Source organism: Artibeus jamaicensis, unplaced genomic scaffold (assembly GCF_021234435.1).
Source record: "Artibeus jamaicensis isolate MK-2021 breed Jamaican fruit bat unplaced genomic scaffold, CSHL_Jam_final contig_685, whole genome shotgun sequence".
In the NCBI taxonomy this organism is placed as follows: Eukaryota; Metazoa; Chordata; class Mammalia; order Chiroptera; family Phyllostomidae; genus Artibeus; species Artibeus jamaicensis.
The window spans coordinates 29,412,313-29,434,704 of record NW_026521924.1 but is presented as its reverse complement, the minus strand read 5'-3'; the positions used below and the strand labels follow the sequence as shown (position 1 = coordinate 29,434,704).

At 51.9% G+C, this 22,392-nt stretch overlaps 1 protein-coding gene across 3 annotated transcripts in view; it reads left to right on the top strand.

Annotated features, from left to right (window-relative positions):
• Positions 1-22,392, top strand: part of NFATC2 (nuclear factor of activated T cells 2) — a 124,960-nt gene that overhangs the window by 20,358 nt on the left and 82,210 nt on the right. For all 3 annotated transcript variants that reach the window (XM_037133633.2, XM_037133634.2, XM_037133635.2), the window contains exon 3: positions 207-378. In XM_037133633.2, coding sequence (XP_036989528.1) covers positions 207-378 — 172 coding nt within the window. The remainder of the gene's footprint in view (positions 1-206; positions 379-22,392) is intronic.

Below are 22,392 nucleotides of genomic sequence, written 5' to 3'. Positions count from 1 at the left end.
AGCTGTCAGCCACACCGTCCTCGTCAGGATGGACGAGAAAGCAAAGGGGACGCTCTCCATCTTAGGGAGGGGCCCTCCCCATCCCGTCTGAGAAACATGCCCCCCCAACAGCCAGCATTTCATTTGTATGCCCACGGGACATGATTTTCAGAAAAGGGGGCTGTTTACGTTATTGTACCTACGACTGACTCCGTTTCCTTCTTCAGTATCCCAGTGACCGCGTCCCTCCCGCCACTGGAGTGGCCACTGTCCCACCAGTCAGGCTCCTACGAGCTGCGGATTGAGGTGCAGCCCAAGCCACACCACCGGGCCCACTACGAGACGGAGGGCAGCCGCGGGGCCGTCAAAGCACCTACTGGCGGCCACCCTGTGGTTCAGGTATGGGCTCGAATTCTTTTGCTTTGTGTTCCTCACTTGTTACTAGGTGATTTGCTTCTGCAAAGTCTCTGCCTGTGGCTTGTCAGGTTGAGGGATGTGACTCAGCCTTTTACTCTTCTGAGAGATGGGACATTTGAGATTGAATTAGTGTCTGGAGCTAATCCAGCTACAGAGAAGCCAGAGAAGCAAGTCTTCTTGGGCTGGATGAGGACAGGAATGATATGCATGCTCAAGCTGCTTCTCCTCTTCTCTGTCTGATTGAGAAGCTGCCGGAGTTTCTCAGACATTTGTGTGTTGCCGGGCGGTTTCTGTAGCCATCCTTTTGTATTTAAGCTTCAGATGAGAGTTTATGGAGGCAAATCAATGTGCTCTTGAAGTAGTAACATTTTAAAACCGCACATAGTCAAACCACCTAAAAGAAGTATTAATAACATTTAGCTATATTTCCTGTTGCTTTTTTTCTATTCCCAAACATGGCAATGTCTATTACCATGCAGCTACACACTTGACATTGCAGTAGTTTGTACTCTGATGCTTTTTCCTTTTATTTTACATTATACCATGAATATTTCCTCCTGTCTTTTTCTTAGTAGTTATCTTTTATGTCTGTGGCTTTTAATACAACCTCAGGGTTTCTTTTTTCCTCAAAATAAGTAAAGAAGAGGTTTTTTCCCCCTCCAAAAATAATCAGAGTTGAAACAGTCTTAATTATCTAGTCTAGTTAACCAGCAACTGCTAACTACTGCCCACCAACCAACTCAATTTCAATACATGTAAATTAGTTTCACTTTTTTTGTATTTGCTCTAAGGTATTCTGCTAAGTATTATATGATAAGAATTCTGTGAGAAGCAGCTGATACAATTGCACATCAGAACTCTCTAGAGTAGTTGGTAAAAATGCAGATTCTTGAGCATCTCCTGACACCACTTAACTGGAAGCTATGTGACATGAGCAGAGTTCAGATAACAAACAAACAAATGCAACACTCCAAATCTTCATGGTGCTTTGGCTGTGCTCTCCTGGTTAAGGCCTCTTAGGATTATATTAGGAACTTAAGTCCTGGCAGTTGCTTTTTCTAAATCTGACATCACAACCATCTTGGGATCTCTTTCTATTCATTGCTTTTTTTTTCCCTCACCATGAGTCCCTCTTTCCTCGCACGTCTAGTCATTGTCGACTGTATTCTGACATTGTGATGATAACGTATACTAGACATTATGGAGACTCTGGATTTTGTTATCTTCCTCTAAAGGCTTACCTGTTTTAGGGTGGGATCCTCCTGTCTTGGAGGGTGGCGTTAGTCTGTGTGGTGGAGTCAGGGCCTTCGGTGGTCATCAAGAAACTCACACAAAGCAGATCAGAAAAGGGGGTCTGTCCGAGGAGACTATTACATGAAACCAATAGAGTCAGTTCAAGAAGAACCCAGACTTGGGAAGTCACCACTGACATCTTACTTCTTTGCTCAGGCAGTTCATTCAGCAAGCAGGTTCATTCTGCAAGTATTTGCTGGGCACCTACTTTTTGTCATATACTGTACTCGATACTGAAATACAGTGAAGAATAAAACGGTTATGATCTCTTTCATCATGGAGCTCATGTTCTAAGGGGAGAGAGGCATCAACTAATCACACAAATGATAAAACTACTAATGGTGGCAAGTGGCATGAAGCAAAAGCAGGTGGGGCTCTGGGAGGAGGAGCCCATGTGCATGGGAAGGACATCTGTTCAGATTTCCTGGAGGAGGAGGCAGGGACTAGACCTGAGGGGCTGCATAGAGGGAACAGCACCTGCAAATGGCCAGAGGCAGAAGGAAGCGAAAGGAACTTCAACAGAGGACCTTAAGGTTAAGGAGGCCAATGTAACTGGAGCATGAGGGGCCAGAGGGAGAGTGGAGGGAGGCAGAAAGGGGCCAGGGGCATGCGGGACCTGGATGGCCTTGGGGAAGAGTGTGGCTTTTATCCAGAGATGTGAGAAGCAGGAAGGAAACATGATGTGATTGAGGCTTCCGTCAAACCCCTCTCCGATTGCTCCTTTGGGGGGAGGAGCTGAGGTGAGGAGACGAGTTAGGAGGCTCTGTTCTCTTGGAATCCCTTCATTCTCTGATCTGTCAACAAATGCTCATTGAGCACCACTATGTGGCCGGCGTGGTTCTAGATTCTGGGGCAGGGTACGAACACAACAGCCAGAAATTCTCATCCTCGTGAGCTTGCAGTTGAGCAAGATGATAAGAATAGCATTTAGCACATGTCAGAACCTGGTCCAAGTGCTGTATGTGTGAACTTATTTGATCTTCAGAAGAGCCCCGTGGAGCAGGTTATGGTTAGGTCAAGGAGTTGTCAAGGAACTCATTCAAGGTCATGGTTATTCAGTGGTGGACATTGGACTTAGACATGGGGGTCTGTCTCCACCTTGTACACTATGTTCTCAGTCTTCCGTGTCTCTCTGCAGACCAGCTTTCCCTGCATCTCACTCTCACCAGGCAGAGGGGGTCCAGGCGGAAGTTGCCCACGCCTCCTGCCTAGGAATTTCACATGCCCAGTGCCGGCCCCTCGCCAGCTCAACGGGGCCAAACCCTGATTCTCAGGGAGATTCTAATGGGCCCGGGTTGGGAGGGTGCCAACCACCGGTCCAGTTAGCGTGGCCAGTGAGGTCAGGCCACGTACAGTGTAAGCTTCGCTCACCCATTCATCAGGGCTGGGGCCATGGAAAGTTCCAGAGAAAAGAAGGGATGAAGGTGCAATTCAAAAGACACCCTCTGTACAGCACCCGAAGTTCATGTCCTTCCTTCCAGCAGCCCCCAAGGCTCCACTCTTACTCTTGCTCATGACTTTGAAAACTCACTGTACCACCTAAAAATTTGTAGTCATCACAAAAGACACAGAGTGTGAAGTCTCTTTTTAAAAAACCATTTGCATAGTTTCTGTGCTCTTCAAAATGAAATGTGCTAACCCCTGATTTTTAGCATAGGTCGTCAGTTTTTGAAAAACTTCTTTGAAACCCAAAGAAGAGAGGGACTTTATGAAGACAAGTGCTCTTAACCTTTAAGCAGGTGCGAAAACCCCTTTCGAAATCTGGAGGGTGTCCTTCTGGGAAGAAGAGCAACGGAGCCCTGTTTTGCACCTTGCCTAGAGTCTTCTGCTGGTTTCTCTCTTGATCTCGGTCTCTCTCTTTATCTCGCCATCTGCTTCTATTTTTGTGACACACCGCAGCCCCCTCCCCCTCAATTATGGGTCCCCACCCTCCTCTTTTGTATTCGCCACACTATAATACTTAGTCTTTTTTTGCATGTCTGGCGGTGGTTTTATGCTCCTCTTTATGTGAAAATAAAGGGAGTACGAGACCATTTCATTCTCTTCCTTTAAATATAAAATTTAAAATCTTAAAAGCATATGCCATGTTTTGTTTTGTTTTTTCCTGTCCTGCATGTCACTTGATCTTGGAAGAAAATTTGTTCCAAGCCTTAAATGCGTGTTGGGTCTCATGACTCATTCATTTGGCGAGTGTTTTGTGGAGGTGCTGCTGTGTGCCAGGCACAGGTGCCGATGGGATAATGATGGGCGGGATGGGCACAGCCGCCGCCCTGCTGGTGCTCACGGGCACTGCAGGTGCAAAGGAGACCAGGGTGGTCTGGCGTGACCATTGCTGAGGTGCAGGCGGGTCAGGGAGGCCAGACCAGGACAGTCTGGAATGACATGTGCACTCTTAGGTAAGACGTGATGGCCAATTAGGGACTCATCTGTTGGATTCACAACTTGGGGCTAACTCCTTCAACAAAACCATGCCAAGAGAGTACTTGGAAGACTTGCTTTAGAGGGAGGGGCTTGCTGAGGGCGTGGCCTACGGACCGGAACCTGAAGCAGGTGACAGAGCCAGCATAGCAAAGAAGGGAGCCCTTCCTTTCTCTGTCATGCTGTTTGCTTTCTCTTTTGGTGGTGGGAGGAGAGTGTTCTGTGCCCAGAGTCAGCATGTGCAAAGGTCCCGAGGCAGGAAAGAACTTGGTATATTTGAAGAGCTAAAGGAGGGCCAGTGTCACTTGAGTTTAGCTTGGAGGGTGATGGTTGTCAGGGCCAGAACATGCATGACTCCTAGGCCCAGGTGGGGAGCTAGGGTTTTATTCCAGGGCAAGGGGAAGGGAGTGACGAGCTTTGAGGAGGGGAGGAAGGTGATTCTGATTTAATATTCTTAGGACCACTGGGTCTTCTCTCTAGAGAGTGGGTTAGAAGGACTAAGGGAGGAAGCAGGGAGATAATTCAATGGGCCGTGGCAGTGGCAGGTGAGGGATTGAGGTGGGAGTAGCTTCCACAGGTGGTGCTGGCTTACATGTGGGAGGTGAGGAGCACCTGGGTGGAGGGCGGGGCCCTATACCGTGTGGGAAATGTGGGAAGAAGTCGTTTCTTAGGGGAAGATTGTGAGTTCAGATGGGGCGTAGGAAGAAGAGCTTGTGAGGCATCCAAGCAAAGGTGTCGGGCAGGCAGTGGGGTACGTGGGCCCGGAGGTCAGAAGCACATCCTGACTCTGCAGCTGTCTGGCCTGCGGGGTGGCACAGGGCCACCTGCACCATCACTGGTGGCCTTGGTGTGTATCTGCGTGTCCTGGATTTATTCCTCACACCCTCTGTTGCAGTTGACATCTCTCTCCAGAAGCAGTGGACTGAGGGGAGAACCAAAGAAGAGGCTGGAGAAATAAGATCACAAACTGACAAACTCATGGGGATCAGGCAGCGAAAGGAGATGACTGAATTCGCCAAGTGCCGCAGAGCAATAGGGGGTGGTGGGGAGTAGGGCACAGCAGTGTGTGCGCCTCAGCTCAGGGAGGCAGCCACGCTTCAGCCCCCATTGGTTGTACCGTGTGGGAGTGTGGGTCCAATGTTGCCACCTTCTACAGGTTTTTCCCCCCCAAGGGGAGCTAGGATTCTGATTTTTTTTATGTCTGATTATGAAGTTTTGGCTACTAAATCAACCTTTGGATTACATTTGGCTTAAGATAAATATCAAGTTCACATTCTCTGGGGTAAATAAGGATGGTGCTATTCCAAGGTTTTTCAAATAGAAATGGAGATAAAGAGCGAGGCTATATTTATGCGATTTCTGAGAGCTGTCTGACTGGGGAGGGAGCACCATTAGCAGCCAGGCCCAGGCGGTCTCTCCTATAAAGCCAAAGCCCTGAATCCCATTGAACCAGGACAAGTTCATGGTTCTCTCCAGGGACTCTTAACTCTGCCCTGAGCTTGACCTGTCTCATTCAGCCCAGAAAAGGAACCACTCAATTCACCTCGAAAGAGCCACGTGCCTCTGGCGGGACCCTGCCATCATTTCCTCATTCCCTTTCAGGGCAGGATGCCGTGCTCCCTTGGGGACAAAACCTCCATTCACAGGCAGCTTTGCAAGGTTGGGCGTTAAGCATTTCCATAGGTCTACACTGGACCCTTTAGGGGACTTAATAATACTCTGGTTGAGAGTGGCCTGTAGAATGCCATTGTCATTTTAACCCTTCCCCCGACTGCTTCCAGACCCTTTAACCCTGTGCCTGTACAGAAATTCTTGGGTCAGGACACTTCATTATGTCCCTTTCAAAACACGTTATTCTTACCACTTCCTGGGGCATGTTTTCAGCTGGGGGAAAAAGAATTAGAAAGGCACCCTTCTGGTTAGAAAGTGATCAGGACACGGAAATGTTGAACCCCGGTGCGCACACCTCCGAAAACAACACTCTAGATTCTTTCGAACAGCTGTTCGGACATATGGAAAAAACGTGGGTCGTTCCTGCAGGAGAAATTCCTTACAGATGCAGAAACCCGATCTCCGTTTCATCCTGGTTAAGAATAACGAGCTTTGCAGGGAGAACAGTGGGGGGCCAGGGGCGCACCTGTTCAGGTTACCACCCCTCCCCGCCCCAACAATCTAGAGGAGGCAGGTCCAGTCTCCAAGCCTTTCCAGTTGTAACAGGGATACGAGACAGCGTCTTTCATTCTGTTGGATTTCAGCTCTTGTACTGTTTGCAGCTCACGTTAAATTATGTCTCAGGGAAGAGAGAAGCCAGGAGGGGCTTCCCACCAGGCGCAGCCGGAGTCCTGACGGTGAGCAGCCCTCCTCCAGCAATTGGCTGGGCGTGCTGGCTTCTATTTGACTAATAAAATGTGGTGCCGGGGGGAGGCCCTGCCCCCTGTTTTTAAGATGTGAAACAGGAAGCAGGTCTTGCTGATACTGATTGGCCTTGATCGGGGCTGCTGTGTTTGCTTCTCCAGAAAGTTCAATCAGGCCTTCTGCAAAGAGACAGGAAAGCGGAGTGAAATAAAGACTTGCGGCTCGGGCTTCTGTGGGGGCGCGTGTTCTGCGATCCCTGGGGGTTACTTTGCTCATTCATTTGGTGGGTAGAACGTTCTCCAAGCACCTTCTGTGGGCCAGGCACTGCTCCAGGCGCTGGGAATACAGCCGTGAACAAAACAAACAGAAGCTCCTGCCCCCGTGGAGCTGATGTTCTGGCTGCAGGGAGCTAAACCATAAATCCTGTAAATAGGAACATTAAATAGAATGTGGAGAGGTGCTAAATACTGTGGGGAAAACCAGTATGGGGCAGGGGAATCGGGAGTGGTCAGGGAGGCCTTCCTGAGAAGGAGACCTCTGAGCAAAGGAGGAGATGGAGGAGCAGAAGGTTCAGGGACCTGGGGCAGGTGCCCTCGGCTGGAGGGGACCTTGGGAGCAAGCTGGGTGCGGTCCAGAAACAGAGGAGTCCTGCGTGGAAGGAGCAGGGTGACTGGAGGGAAGAGTAAGAGGGAGATGGAGCCCCAGAGGAAAGAGGGTGGGCGGATTTGGGTCTGGGGTACCCTCTGAGGACTTCTGTTCTCGGGGAGGTGGGAGTCGGGGGATGAGGTTTCCACCAGCCCCCTCTGGCCTCGTGCTCACAGGAATGGACTTGCATGGGGCAGGGAGAAGCAGGGACGTGGGTGAGTTGCCATTTGCAGGGCCTCCAGGCCAACAGAGGATGGGGACCGGGTCAGGGTAGGGGGTGGAGAACGTTAGAAGTGATTGGATTCTGGGCATATTTGGAAAGTCGAGCTAACTGCAGTTTGGGGGGAGTTTGGCTATGGGCAAGAGGCATGTGTAGCTGTCATCTTTGGGAGGCAGGTGTCCCCAGGTTTGAGCCACCCTGCTCATCCCTGCTGAGACCCCCCCCCCTGGTTCTGAGGGAGCATAGCTCCATTTAGAGACGGAGATGGGGGTGCTGACTGATCCTCACCACCCTCCCCTCGTCTGTACTAGTCTTTTGATTCTAACGCTGGCAATTAATTTAGAAAGATTTTTAAAGAGTGCAGTCCAAACCCAGTGCATCTGCCGACCAGATGTGTCCCCCGGTGTGTGACCTTGGTCCCCCAGCGGGAGCCCGGTGGAGAAGGGAGAAGAGGATGTCCAGGGCGGGGCCCACACAGGCTAAGCTGTGGGGTGATCAGGAGATGTGGGGTTGGATGTTACCGACTTCAGCCAAAGACGAACTGATGATAGGTGTGAGGTGCTTTCGGTTCTCATTAAAGATAGATTGTCGTGAGTGTCAGTAAAACATTGCCCCCAGATGGGCACAGAAAGCAGAAAAGTCCCAGAACCTTGGAGAAACCACTGTTCTGAAGAGCGAGATTAAGTCTGAGGCTTGCAATATGTCTGGCAAGCAGTGGGAATGTATAGAGGAACCTTTGTGCGTTGCACAATTTTCCCAGTCCCTCCTCTGGGCCGAGCACTGTGGCCTTGTGATGAAAGCCCCACTCACCATGTACGTTCTTTCGGGCGACCTGCTCAATCTCTGCAGTGATGCCACGGCGTGTAGGTGGTAGGATCACAACTCTCCTTTTCCAGACAAGGAAGCTGAGACACAGGGCAGTTAAGCAACTTGCCTGATGTCACCCATCTGCGGAGTGGTGGCGCCGACCGGGACCGGGACATGGGAAGTCTGAAGCCAGAGCTCTTCTGCACCAGACCCTCAGATGGTGCAGCTTCTGGGAATTAGAGCTGGTAGTTTGGAGCAAGGTCGTCCCTGCATTCGTTAGCTCTGGGGCTCTGAGCTACTGTTCCGGCTTTCAGATGGTTAGTTTCGTGTTGCCTGGAGTCGTTAGGATTCTAGACAGACGTGCCCTGCCTGATCTTTGGCACAGCAGGCATGGGATCCATTTTTCTTTCTTGAGAAATACAGCAACTGACATGACTTTGGGATCCCTTGAGCTCTGTTGGCCTGGGGTAAGATCCCGGTGCCCATTCAGCCTTTTTTTGGGTTGATTTAACCAAGTCTGAGGCTGAGTGAGGAGAGATATTGGGAGCACTCTGTCCATTTACAAGTTGTTTGTTACGTATGCAGTCCTCGTCCCTCCGTGCACCCCCACGCTGAGCTGGGTGGGGGCTCTTAGCTCCATTGTGCAGATGGATAAGGGTGCATGGGGAAGCTAACATCACTTAACTGAGGTCAGGTAGCTAGGAAGCAGTGGCGCCCTGACCCTGGCTTTCAGTTTCTCTGTCCTCATCTTTCCACTTACCTATTCTTTCCTCTATGACCCACTCCCCAACGGCTCCGTGGTGAGCCCCAGTGCAGAGTACCCTGAGGTCCGGCTGTTGGGAAGCCCTCTAGCCAGGGATCAACACCAGGGTGAGATGGGCCAGGGCTTGGGAAAGGCTTCCCTGCGGCAGCTTTGGGCATCGCCTGGCGGGCACTAGGAATGGGCACTGGACCGGCTCAGCTCTGCTTTCTCCATTGAGGGACCAAAGACTTTCTCTGGTCCTCTGAGAGAGGAGTCATCTGCTGGAGGTGGATTTCAAGCACCTGTTAGTACCAGCGTGCCACAGGAGAGAGGGGGCTGGGACCCCACCCGGAACCCCTCCGGAAGCCCCCAGCCAGCTTGCTCTGACTGTCTGTAGGCCAGGTTGGTGTGCAGGAAGAGGGGTCCCTCCCCAGATGGCCCTGCCCCCTTCCAGGTGCCCTGTGGGTGTAACAGGTGTGTTGGGGGGGGGGGAAGACTGGTTTATTGAATAGTCAGCATTTTCTAATTTGGTCCCTTAAATGAGACTCATACTGTCTTGGAAAATGTCAACCCCACTCACAACAAAATTGTTGGCTGGACCAGGAGGAGGGAGGGGAGGAAAATGGGGGAGGTGCTGGCATCTGGCAGGGGCCCTGTTCTTTCTACAAGAGCAGCAGAGGCCTTCTGCACTGGGAGACAGTGTGGCGGCGAAAGCGGCCTGTTCTGAGCCTCCTGGAAGGTTGTGGGCTGACTGCCCATCACCATACCTGTGTATTGAGCGTTTACTATGTGACCAGCATGCCATATGGCGTAGTTCAGGCAGGCGTGATGCCCCTGTTCTGTGCATGGGGAAACTGAGGCTCAGAGGCATTGAATACCTCCCCCAAGGAGCACATGGTCACTAGTGACAAAGACTCTGATCTGACCCTGTGTGCCAGCCGCAGAAGGTGGTAGAGATTTTACCAACCCCATTTACAGATGAGGAAACTGAGGCTCAAGGTCCCACAGCTCATCAGAGGGGATGGAGCCAACACCTGCCTCCCCAGGTGTACGGAACTGGGCCGGGCTTGCAGCCAGGGCTTCGCGTGTGCTCAGCATTACTATTGCTGCTGCTTCTCATTCATTGTCTCCTGTACCCTCTGGCCCACGGCTTAGGAGTAGCAGATTCCAAACATCTGACACAGGTTTGAAAAGTTTGCATGGGTATGTATGTATATACCCCTTTCATTGTGAAAATATACACATACGTGTGTACACTGACACTATGTGCATGTATGTGTATGCATGCATGTGTGTGTATACGTGGATAAGTGGGAATCTGTGCTCCGCGAGTTTTTGTCCCAGTGTTTATTTTCTTGTTTTACTATGAATGCCTTGTTTAAAACATACAGGCAGGTGTAGAGAGACCCCGAACAGCAGCCTCTGCCAGCCACCTGCAGAGAAGAGCTGTCATTGCCACTGAGGCGTGTCTCCTTTCAGGGTTTTCCCATGTCTGTGCCCTTGAACCCACAGCTCTTGGCTCCTGCACAGTCGAGTCTGCATCAGGTTATGTTTATGGCACCAGGCGGAAGCCAGCACTTACCAAGATCTGAAAAAAACTGGGAATCATTTTCAGTGCTTTCTATGTACAAATGGACAGAATGCTACCATTATTTCTAGGCAGTCCTTGGGGACACAGAGAGGTTAAGTAGCTTGCCTAAGGTCACACAGGAAGTGGGTGGGCCAGGAACTGAACGTAGATTAGATGGTTTAGCTTCAAAGTCTGCACTCTGAACTAGTTGGGCCGCAGAGAAGACACAGAAATCTTTAATGATTCTGAGATCATTTTCCAGGTTGCTCCCAGGGGCTTTTATTGTCACTGAAGTGCTATCTTGAAACATTTAGGAGATCCAGTGTGGTCAAGCGTCAAGTCAAAATTTTCCCTTGTCAGGTGGCTCAGGCTCCTGCCTCCCTCGGTGCCTCCCCACCCACCTGGCTTCCTTCCCTCCCCGTGTTTGGCCACAGCAGCCAGCGGGCCCTTCCCAGAGGCAGAACAATAGCCGGCTTGTGGTTCGGGGCAGCCTCCCTGGGGCCGAGGTGGACCGTGGGCTCCTGTTGACAGTCCCAAGCGTGTCCCGTTGTGAGGACCTGGGGCTGAGACGCAAACTCAGGGAGGCCAGTGCAGCCTGCCCTTGGCATCTGACTCATCAGCATCTCCAGGGGGTCAGGTCCCAAGTGCGAAGTGGGATGACCAGACCTATGGTTAGCTGGTCCTGGGACCTACCTGACCTTCAGCCTGAGTCATTCCCACTTACCCACACTGGCGATGTGACCGTGAACAAGGGTAATCTGACCTCCCGGAGCCTCAGTTTCCCTGTTGACAAATTGGACAGAATGTCTCTCATCTTTTAGGATTTCTGTAGGAGACGAGACTGTGTGTAAAGCAATTAGCACAGTACTACGTGCAGACTTCTCTGGTTTCTTTTATAAATTAATTTTGTGGGGAGGAAATGGGTTCACGTGGTGCAGCATTTCAAAGACACAAGAGCTGTACAGGGTAAGGCCTGCCCTCCCAACCCCCCACCTCCCGCCTCCCCCACCCGGGCAGCTTCCTCTTTTCCCCGAGGCCCTTTCCAGAGGGGTCTGTGTCTGTCTTCTTCATCGTTGTCATCACCGTCATCGGCGTTGTAATTTATGAAGGGCTTGGCAGAATGCCCCGTACATTTTAAATTCTCGATAAATGATCGAGGCAGTTATTACTGTTGAGCTTAAAAAGGCATCGCGTTTGATTTTCCAAATAGGAAGTGAAGCCGAGTTGCTCTTCTTGGCATGGTTTGTGTAACCAAAGAGACCTTTCCTCAGGGAGCTGAGGGCTCTGTTAGGGAATCCTACCCTCCTAAGCTGAAGTTTGTTATAACGCTGTGAATACCGTTCTGATGAATCCAGTTTTTGAAACCCGCTTCGGGTCAATGTGTGGGAAGCCCCGGACTGACCTGACCCCAGGCTTAGTGACAAAAGAACTCATCAGCGTACACTGACTGTGTGCGACATCTGAGCACCAGTCCTCCCTCCTGCAGTGGAAGGAAAAGTCAGCGGATGCTGTCAGCACGAGGCTGACGCGATGGTTGAACAGGAGTAAGAAGAAGGTTGAGTTATGAGTGTTTTTCCACCTCTCTCTTATTTACTCGACAAATATCAATGGGGCTTCTGCCACATGGGCAGGCACCGTGCTGGGTGCTCCCCGCTCCGTGTGGTGCGTAGATCCCCTAGGAGATTGTTCAGAACGCGGCATCTCGGGCCTCACCGAGGTCCACTGAATCAGAGCCTGCCTTTTATGTGACCCCCAGGGGGTCCATGTGTACCTTAGGGCCGAGGCACATTATTATTCCAGGGCAGGGGTCCTCCAACTGCGCCAGCCAAATCTGGCCCGCCACCCACTTGTCTAAATAAAGTTTTATTGGAACACAGCCCTGATTGCATGCAGTGGCTTTGGCGCTATAGCTGTCGAGTTGCACCCTTGCAACCGAGACTGTGTTTTAGGCCTGAGAAGCCTAAAATGTTTACTATCTTACTCTCTACTGGAAAAGTTTGCTGATGGCAAAGGAGATAGAGTCAGGAACAGGGCAGACGCGGTCCCGTGCTCCCACAGAGCTGGTGTTCTGGTGGAGGGATGGACACTGATTCCTCCCCAGTGTGTCCGATGATAAAAAGCATCAGGAAGGAAAGTGAGGCAGGAGGGGGCGATGGAAAGGGATCGTGAGGCGGCAAGGATGCTATTTAGGAAAGCTCTTTCCTAAGAGTTGAGCCTTAGCCAGAGTTTGGCGTGCAGTGAGATGGTAAGCTGCATCCCACTCTCTTGGGGGAAAAGTGCTGTAGGAGAGGGAAACGCCAGTGCAAAGGTCCTGAGGCAGAAGCTTTTCAGGGGTCCACGCTGGGCATCAATTCAGAGGTGGGAGCTCGAGGGTCCGATTAGGAGTCAGGTATCGAGAGTGAGTGTGTTTTTTTGTTTCCACATGACATTTTCAGCGGCAGCTCGGTGCCTTTGGTAGGACCATGGAATGTAGACAGAGGTCTCCAACTCACAGCCCAGGGACACCTTCTGAGTGTCTCTGGATGCGGTCATACAGGCTGGGCATCGCGCAAGCACCTGGCCAATCAGGAGGACACCTTCCACATTTGTACACTTATCAAGACGGTTCTAACACGTGCCTTGTAAGGGTGCAGAGGAAGTTGCTAATCTGCACAAAAGTGTCAGATCGTGTATTAGCAGCGGCTCAGGTGATGCCATGCTTAAAAAGAGGAGAAAAAAACTGGAGCGTGAACGTGTTTTTGCGCTGGCCGCTCAGCCCACTTTCACCATATCCATGGCCCTGTAAGGCATTTGCGTTGAAGTCTTCATAGCAAGAAAGGCATTTCTGCTAGTCTCAAGATATCCCGACTCCATTGCTCTGTTTCTTGCAGGTGGGGTGTTCGTCACTTTCTCCTTCCCGCCCTCTCACCCACCAGACTGGCTGGGACAGGGAGGGGGGCCTTGCTGGCTTCCACCCCTGCCTGTGTCTTGCTGTGCAGCCTCAGCCCACACACCTGCCCTCTCTGAGCTGTGGCAGCCTGGCTCCAAAATCAGGGGGTAGCGCTCTGTAAGCTCCACCCACCCCTAAACGTACATGATTCTGTGACTCAGACTAATAGGTGTCACCCAAGCAGAAGTGCTTGCTTTTAGTTTTTGTTCGCTTTGAGGTGGGAGATCCAGCCTCCCTGCACCCTGACCTGCCTTAACTTGCGTGGTTTCCTTGCTCCAGAGTTGATTCATCCAGGGACTCGAAGCTGTTTTTTTTAGAGTTTGGGGATGATTGAGCTAGGAGAGTTAGAAACCTCTAGTTGAGTGACTGGTGCGTCCGATTCATGTAGCATCTTATCTAGGGCTTCAGTTACTGTTTTACTCAGGGCTTGCCTTCTGTGGGTCAGGCTGTTTGGCTGAGCCGACACTGTTGCATTCAGTCTCGGTGGGTATTCGAGTCGCCGTCATTGCCAGTTTGCAGAGCACCAGGTCGAGGCTTGCAGAATTAGAAAGATAACACAGTAGCCGCTCGGGCAGAGTCACGACTCGCACTGTTAGAAGTGGAGTTCGGGAATGTGCTATTTATTGAGAATGTGCCGGGCATTATCTAAGCTGGGGCTTTCATTTCCCGTTGTAACCCTGTGAACGGGTCCTGCTCTCTTACAAATGAGGAAACTGAAGCCCAAAGGCCCGTGGGACTTGCCCAGGGTGAGGCTTATGTAGGCTGTCAATGGAACCATTTCTGATCTCTCTCTTCTTCTTATGCCCTTCTCTCAGCCTTGTAAACTTTGACACGCATCCTGTTTACCTGTCGGCACCTGTCACAGGTCTGTGTGTCCATGTCAGCGAGGGAGATGCTGGTCCTCTGGTGGCCACTGACTCAACATCTTACCACCTGCCCTTTGCTTTGGGGGCCAACCTGTCATCACCCCTCCCTTGGGGGACAGCTACAGCCCCTAACTAGGTTCCCTGTCGCCCCTTCGTGCCCCTTGTTCAGTCTGCTCCCCACAGAGCAACCAGAGAAGTCTGTTTGGAATGTGAGTTGGTCGACCCCACTCGTCTGTTGGGAATCTGCCTGTGTCCCCCCCTCACCTGATACACACAAACTCCTCGCCAGAGGCTGCAAGACTCTGGGTCCTTTGCTCCCGCCGCCTCTTTAATCTTCCTCACTTCCTCCACTCCTGCCCTACTGGCCCCCTGCTCTTCCCCAAACACTCCAAGGAGGTTCTGCCTCAGGGCCTTTGCCCGTGTGAGTCTCTTTCTGCAGATATCCACATGACTCTCCTCTCTGCTTCTCTAAGGTATCGCTACCATTGTCACCTCCTCGGAGAAGCCTTCCCTGATTTCTCTCTCCAAATAGCTACCTCATCCACTGTCATCTTCTGCCCCTCGACTTTTGTTTTTTTGTAGACTGGTATGTTTTTCCTTTCTTTCCTCCCTCTCTCCCACTTATCTACCGTCCATCATTGCTCTATCTCAGTCCTAAGCACATTGCCTGTCACACAGTAGGTTCTTAATCTGTTGCGTGAACGGCAGTTGAGTGAGCATCCCCCCTCTTTCTCCGCCTGGGCCCCGCAGACGGCCGGTGCTCTGGGAGTGCGGGGGATGGATGTGCTGACGTGGGCAGCTTCTCAGTGGCTTTCCTGTGCTAAAGGAAGCGGGGGAAGGAAGTGACAACAATGAAGAAGGACCAATTCAGTTCCCGGGGACATGCCCAGGCTTCCTCTGCCCCCCATCTCTCTGCCCGGCGTGACTTGGGCTTGCCTAAGGCACACAGAAGGCAGGACTTGATGGACTGGGTACAAGTTAGTTTTATAATGATGAAGAAGAAGAAGAAAAACCTTATTTTTCACTTTCCTTTTTTAAACAAGAAGTATGCCGTGGGTGTTCCCTTGTGGTTTTTCAGTCAAAGAGAGGATTGTTGTTGAGCTCTGAGTTCCCCCCAAGGCTTCGGCTTTGCGTGTGTCTAACTTTAACTTTGAACTGGCGCTTTTAGGGCTGAGCCAGGGCTGGGGGTCCGGGAGCACATCTCTGGCCAGGGCACCAGGCTTGTTCATTGTGTTGGAGTGCCCGGCACACACACGCTGCCCCCAGGACCTCACCCCATCTTCTTCCTGTTCCAGCAGCCCCCTCCCCGGTCTGGTCCGGCCCCATGAGCAATGGGGTGGGGGCCCGAGCTGGTGGAAGCAGAAACTGCACTCAGAATGCCCTCGGTCCATCTGAATGTGGGTTTATGGGCTGGAGTTAAGACAGAGGTGGGTTAGTGCTCAGCGGGGAGCCTCTGCCAAGTCCTTCTGGGGGGAGAAAAATGCAGGAGAGGGTTGTATTAAATAGAATCACATTACGTTCGGACAGTGACCCAAAGCACTGCTGTGAGCGTGTATCTGGAGAGTCCGTGTCTTGCTTTTCCTTACACAACCGTGTGCCCTGCACACGTGTACCTGTTTGTTTGGTGTTAATTTTTGGTAGATCTGTTATTTTTGTTGCCCAGGGAGCAGAAGAATCGGTCTAGGTGTCCCTTGCCACTGGACCCGCTTGTCAACATAGTTAGGCAGATGTGTTGCTGCCCTCCCCCTGACCTTGGAGAGCGCTCGCAGCGGGGAGGCGGCCTTTGGGAAGCTGTGGCTTGTTGGGGCCCTGGATGGAAGTGGTCCAGGACGGGGGTGACCATTCTCAGCGGGGGGCTTTCCAGCACTTCTCGGTCCCACCTGCCAAATGCCAGCTGAGCTGCTGAGAACAGAGTGGGTTCTAAGGCTTTGAACTGAATATTATGGATGTTATGGTCACATTCAAATCCTGTCAGGCCCTGGCTGGTGTGGCTCAGCTGGTTGGAGCATCATCTCATAACTGAAAGGTTTCGGGTTTGGTCCCCTGTGCGGGCACAAACAGTCCCTGGTCTGGACGTCTGGGGGAGGCAATCAACTGATGCTTCTCTCTCTCCCTTCCTTGCTCTTAAAAAAAAAAAACAAGCAATGAAAAAAGGGTGAGGAATAAAACAATTTTAAAGAGAGAAAGCCTGGGGGCTCACTGGCATTTGGGCCCTAAAGAGTTGGGGTAGGTCTTCCTTTGCCCATCTGAAGGTCCCTGCTGCCCACCCAGTGCCTGCCGAGCAAGTAGGTGTCCATTTAGGGCCCCCACTGGCCTCCTTTCCAAGTGTGGACAATGCGCAGAAGGCGGGCGCACCCTTCTGCTGGCACCCGGCACGCGGCACGTGGCTGTCATCTCGGCAGCCATCTTCCTCAGCTAACAGGATGTCAGGGCTTGGGCAGCCCCCGGGGCCTGCTAATCCTCAAGGAGTTAGAGTGAGCTTTTTTCCTCCTTACAACAGACTTCATTTCCCTTTCCTTCGAAACATTCTTCTTGGCAAACGGTGGCTTCCCAGCCTCTCAGCATCCTGCCAGGGGAGGTGAGAAGTTCTCACTCACTGTGGAAAGACGCCGCGGGGGCCTCATTGATGGCAGCCGAGTTCCAGCCCCTTAAACCTCACGGGTCCTGAGTCTCAGGAAGATGGAGCCGTGTTAAATGGAATGAACGAAGATCCAAAAACAGTAGCAAAGGAAGAGGGCCTCGGGGCTCTACATAAGGTTGGGTAGGGCCACAAACCTCTCAAGAGTGAAGTGTGAGTGAGTCACAGATGTGTGCAGCATTTCCATCTGAAAGTAAAAGGAAAACTCTTAAACAAAGAGGAAAGAGGAGCTGGTGCAGCAGGAGAGCAATGGCAGGGAAGCCACTTGACTGGCTTTCCCTTGGGTGCCTGCCTTCTGAGCTGGGCGCCACAGGCAGCTTACTTGGCCTCTCTGAGCTGACAGGCAGAGCCTGGTGCAGAGCTTGGCATGGCGGTGGGGAAGCCTGGGCCCCATCCTCTCTCCGTGCCCCATATTCTCAGGAGGCCTAATAGAACCAAAGAATCGAATGATGACGTTGGGCTGCCCTAGAGAAAGGTTTGAAATGCATGATGGTGATGCCAACCGTGGTTGCTGCTGACATGTACCATTCTAAGGCACCATTCTAAGCTCTCTGCCTGTATTACATTATTTAATCTTCACCAGAGCTCACAAAGTGCCCACCTACTGTTATCCCTTTGTACAGGTGGGTGCCAGCATGTCATAGCTCTGATGAATCTTAGATCCGAGATGGGCCAGGTCAGAGCCAGCATGTCTTGGGCCAGGACATGTGTTTCAAGCCCATCCCAGTGGGAGAGCGTCCTGCATGTGGATGTGGTGCTGGCCTGGGCACAGTGAAGGGGCCCTGCATGGGCCAGGCTGCCCTCAGTCACTGGACTGCGTCTCAGAGCCCCGTGGCATCTTGGGGATTTGGTGTAGCCAGGTGTCCTACAGCTTTGGGCCAGCCACCTTAGACGGAAGGGCTAGTGGGGTCCAGAACCTGGCAAGTTAAGTCAAATACCAAGGGGGTCTCTCACCCCAACAAGAGACATAGATACACCGTGTCCTTTTGGGACATTGACCCCATGAGCAAATTGCCTGTTTGATCCAAACCCTTTCTCAGGAACGTCATCACTTTCACATTATGCAGACCTGACATAATGCCGCTGAACCCCATTCCACGTTCGCAACCGCCCCGGGAGAACATCATAAGGATTATAGCAAAGACGACTCTGGATGGTGTTTATTGAGCACTTACTATGTCCCAGCACTGTCCCACACAAGAGCTGCGTGTGTAACAGCTCATTCGTCCACCGTCCCTCCACTCCACACCTGTGGAAGGAAGTGTTTTCAATGGTGTGGGGAACTTGCCCTGCGAGTATAGCAGCTCCCGAGCCCCCCATTTTTACGCTGCTGGGTTCTCCTGCTTTGAAATCTCTTCTGGTTCCTGATGGCAGAGCCAGGGCCCAGATGGTTTGGGGGACTTTGCAGATGCCACACGGCTAACCGGAGGCCCAGGCTTGGAGGCACGTTATTGCAACCTCTCAGAGGTGCTGGCCCTAAGCTGTTGACCCCAGCATTGACTGTATGATGCTGTGCACGTGCGGATACATCGATGACCCGGGGGTGGGGGCAGGGGGGACACAAGATGACATGAAAGGAACATGCTCGGCCTTGATGGGGGCCCAGCCTGGCGCTCACTTGGAGGCAGTTGAAAGGAAAGCTCCGATAAGGAGACGCTTTATCACCCTCTTGACAGGCCAAGCTTCCTCCCTTCTGTTGCGTGAGCCTTAGACCTCTTCCAAGTCCCTGGCACAGCGCCCTGGCCGCCTCCTGCTCCCACCGAGGGCTCTAGCGGGCCACTCACAGGCAGGAGTGGGCCCGGGGATGGGTGGGTGCCAACCCTTTGAAAGGGTCTGGGGGCCCCACGGGGCCCTTATCTTGGTGCATTGGTGTTTCTGGGCCGGAAAAGGGAAGCACGGAGAGGAAAGGCTTTCTCCTGCGGCTTTTGTATTTGCTTCGCATTAAATGAGGCCAGGCTGCATTTTTGTTGTTTGTGTTCCCACTTTTCAACAAAAAAAAAATGATGAATGACTCTCGGCAGTGCCGGCGCCCGTCTCTCGGGGTGGCGGCAGCTCGCCACACGCCATGTCGCACTCATGCCCATTCCACTCGATACTTGAGCAGCCTCCTCTGTGGCTCTGGGATGAGCCCAGGGCCACGCCAAGGCCGAGTGGGGTCCCCTGACCTTCCTCTTGGCATGCGGAGCTCTGCGGGGAGCCCCGCAGGGCGTGGGGGATGCACGGGGTGAGCACCACAGCAGCAGGGTGTGCAGGGCTGGGAATTCATTCACTCCGCGGCCCTGGCAGCCAGTGACCTTGTCTAGACAGGAAGATGTGTGTGATTGGATTTGAAGACCAGGCTGTAACTCCTGTTGGGGTGAGAAGGAGCCCGGAGCTTTGGGGCCAGAATCCGGCTTTCCCCGGGGCCGAGGGGAGCCGTGGCTGGCGAGCGCAGGGGTGTCTGTGGCACTGCTGGGAGACGACAGGAGAGAGGTGGTGGCGCGGAGTGTGCACGGTGCAGAGGGGACCGGACTGTAGCAAGAATCTTACACCTTTCACAGAGTGGGGCCAGAGGCAAGGGCATGTGGGTGCACACATGTGAACGCTCGGTCGGTGGGAGGGGAGAGAGAAACGGACAGACTGATACACAAGGAGATGCTCACATTAACCGGTGTGCACAGAGCCGCTCGTGCACCGGAGGGTGTGCCCGAGCCAGTTTGCGTGGGCTCGTGGCAGCCGACCGTTAAAATTTCAGGTGTTCCACCGCGCTTTTCTATGGTCCCTGCCCCTGTGGATATCCACACCCATTGTATCCTGTGGCGAAAGCTCTGCACGTCTCTTCCTGGTGACGTCACACTGATGACGTGAATCAGCCCCCGCGGGAGTACCGTATTTTGCCGTGTGTAATGCACTCCCGTGTATAATGCTCACCCAAGTCTCTGTGCACATTGTACGCCGGATTATTATGCCCATGGTATGCAGTCACTATACCCACGTATAATGCGCATCCTTATTTTTTCCTCAAAAGTTGGAACCAAAAAAAGGCGCATTATACACGGAAAAGTACGGTATTTACACCACGGAAATTGGCAAACGCTGCAGACCAGGCCTGTTCCCTGGGAGACGTGGTTGTCGGACACTTCCCAGCCCACTGCTGTGCACCCCCTAGAACAAGACCGGCACACACAGGGGCAGGTCGGGGGCCGCCTGAACAAGTGCCTTTTGGTTTCAGGAAAATGCATGAACGTTTTTACGTTGGTTGATTTTATTTCCACTCCCGTGTCTGCACAGGACCCTTCTCCTCGTGCACGGCGGGGCAGCGGTGTTTTCCTTCTCGGATGGAGTGAAGCCCTTAGCAGATCCCCCGGGCTCCTTGAGCGCCGGTGTGCTGAGCCTCTCTGGTGTCTGGGCGCCGCCCCAGACAGTTCTCTTCCCTTCATGACCTACTGGTGGCCCCCCAGGACCCCCCTGTGCACTGTGCTCTCCTTCCCTGACACCTGCTGTGACAGGCTTTGTGTGGCACTGTGCTGCCAACTGTGGTCCCCTGGGAGAACACAGATGGCTTTTATCATACTTAGCATTTTAAAACATTTATAATTATTTTATTGGCACTTTTTTGTTCTGCATTTATATGCATCTTGCCTTTCCAACTGGTGTTCTTGGCTTCCTACATGAGGTAGTGCCATAAAGTTTCTTTGAAGATACATTTCTATAAGTAAAAATATGAACTGAATTCAAAAGAGAAAGATTCAGTAACCAGTAGTCCAGAAATAGATCAGGGCCGTGGCTGGAGGATGACCGAGGTCTGGGGACCACCGTGGGTGTGCTTTCTCCCCTGTTCTGGGGCGACAGGAACGGAGTGATCATACAGCGGTCTGGAGAATGGGCCTGGGAGCTGAACCTGCCCAGGCTGGAACCCAGGCCTCTTCCTTCCTTGTTGTGTGACCTCGAACAAACTGCCTAACCTCTCTCTGCCCCAGTTCCCTCTTGTGTAAAATAACAGAACCCACTTCATGGGGTTGTCCCGAGGGTTGAATGGGTTGATGCATACCAGCACTCAGAACAATGCCCAATGTTCAGCAAGCAGTCAACACAGCACTAGTTGTTCTCGTTGTTATGAGCCATTATAGCATCCCCCTGCTATGCAGATCTTTCCTAGTGTGGCTCTTCAGTGACTAGGCACTGCTCAACAAATATTTGTTGACCTGAGTCGAATTTTAAATTTTTAGGAAGCTGCCAGGCCTGGCACCTTTCAACCAGGAAAAAGCAGTTCGGAAACCAGACAGAAAGTAAGCAGCAGTTTTATTTCTAGCGTGCAGCATCGTCCCTCCTGCCTGTGGCAGACAGACGCCTGGCCCCCACTCACCTCCCTTCTCGGGGAGACCTTTCGAGCCGCTCATTCAGATCCTGTGTAAGAGGATGAGGCAGCTCTCAGACCAACTTGGGTGTTGTTACCTGATATGTTTCTGAGCAGTTGGATTGTTTGACTTTTTCTATATGGACGTTTCTTTTAGATTCACTTTCAGCACTGGCTCTTCAGAGAAATCATTTTTTTTTTTTTACAAAGCCTTTTGTAAAGCAGACTGCTATAGGTCCTGTTTGCACCTGGAGTTTTTAAAAACGGGGGCTTACTTAAGCATGGTCATCCTGTTTACATTGTGATACAGTTGAGGGGAACATGGAAGTGTGGAGGGAAAGATGTTGTAGTGGTGAAATGATAGGTCTTTCTATTAGGCGTAGGTTTAGTTGCATCTATAAAGAAACCCAAAATAACAGTTGCTTGAATGCTCAAAAATTTATTCTCTTATGTGGAAAGTCTAGAGATGGGTCGTCCAAATACTAAGAAGTCATCAGGAGTTCAGGTTTTTTTCTCTCTTCCTGTTCTACTCAAGGTTACCTCATGGTCCAAAATGATTGCTGGGGCTGCTGCCATCACATCCATATTCCCAGCAGTAGAATTCTAAGGAAGAAAGGAGACAAGGCAAGAGGGACTCCCCAGCTAGGTTAGCTTCCTCTCAGGGACCTTTCCGCAAGCCCTCCCCATACTTTTGCATACATGTCATCGACTCAAATCATTCATCTGCAGAGAAGGCTGGGAAGTGCAACTGCACTCCTCACCACTCTCATTGTCACCTGAGATCATTGGCATCCTGTTACTAAGGAAAGGAAAATGGATAACAGAGAGCAAGTGGCCTCTGCCACGGCAGATGGCCTTGATGAAATGTATTGTCCCACTGCCTTTATAATATGGTTTTGAAGTTTTGAAAGATGTGGCCCTTCCTTTGTTGTCTGATTTCCCATAGCCCATGGTCTAGACAGGTGAATGTTCAACTTGGAGACAGGACAGGGCTTTGGGAGGGGTCCGTGGAGATGCCCCCAGGTGGAAGGGCGGGAAAGATCCCATATGGTGGGTGGTCCCCAGGATCCTTTGAGATTCTTTTTCTCAGAGCCCGTGCCCAGACATCAAAACCCCCAGCCTTCCCTCCGGCAGGTCCCGATTGTTGAAGTGCTAGTTTCCGGCACCTGGAACCGTG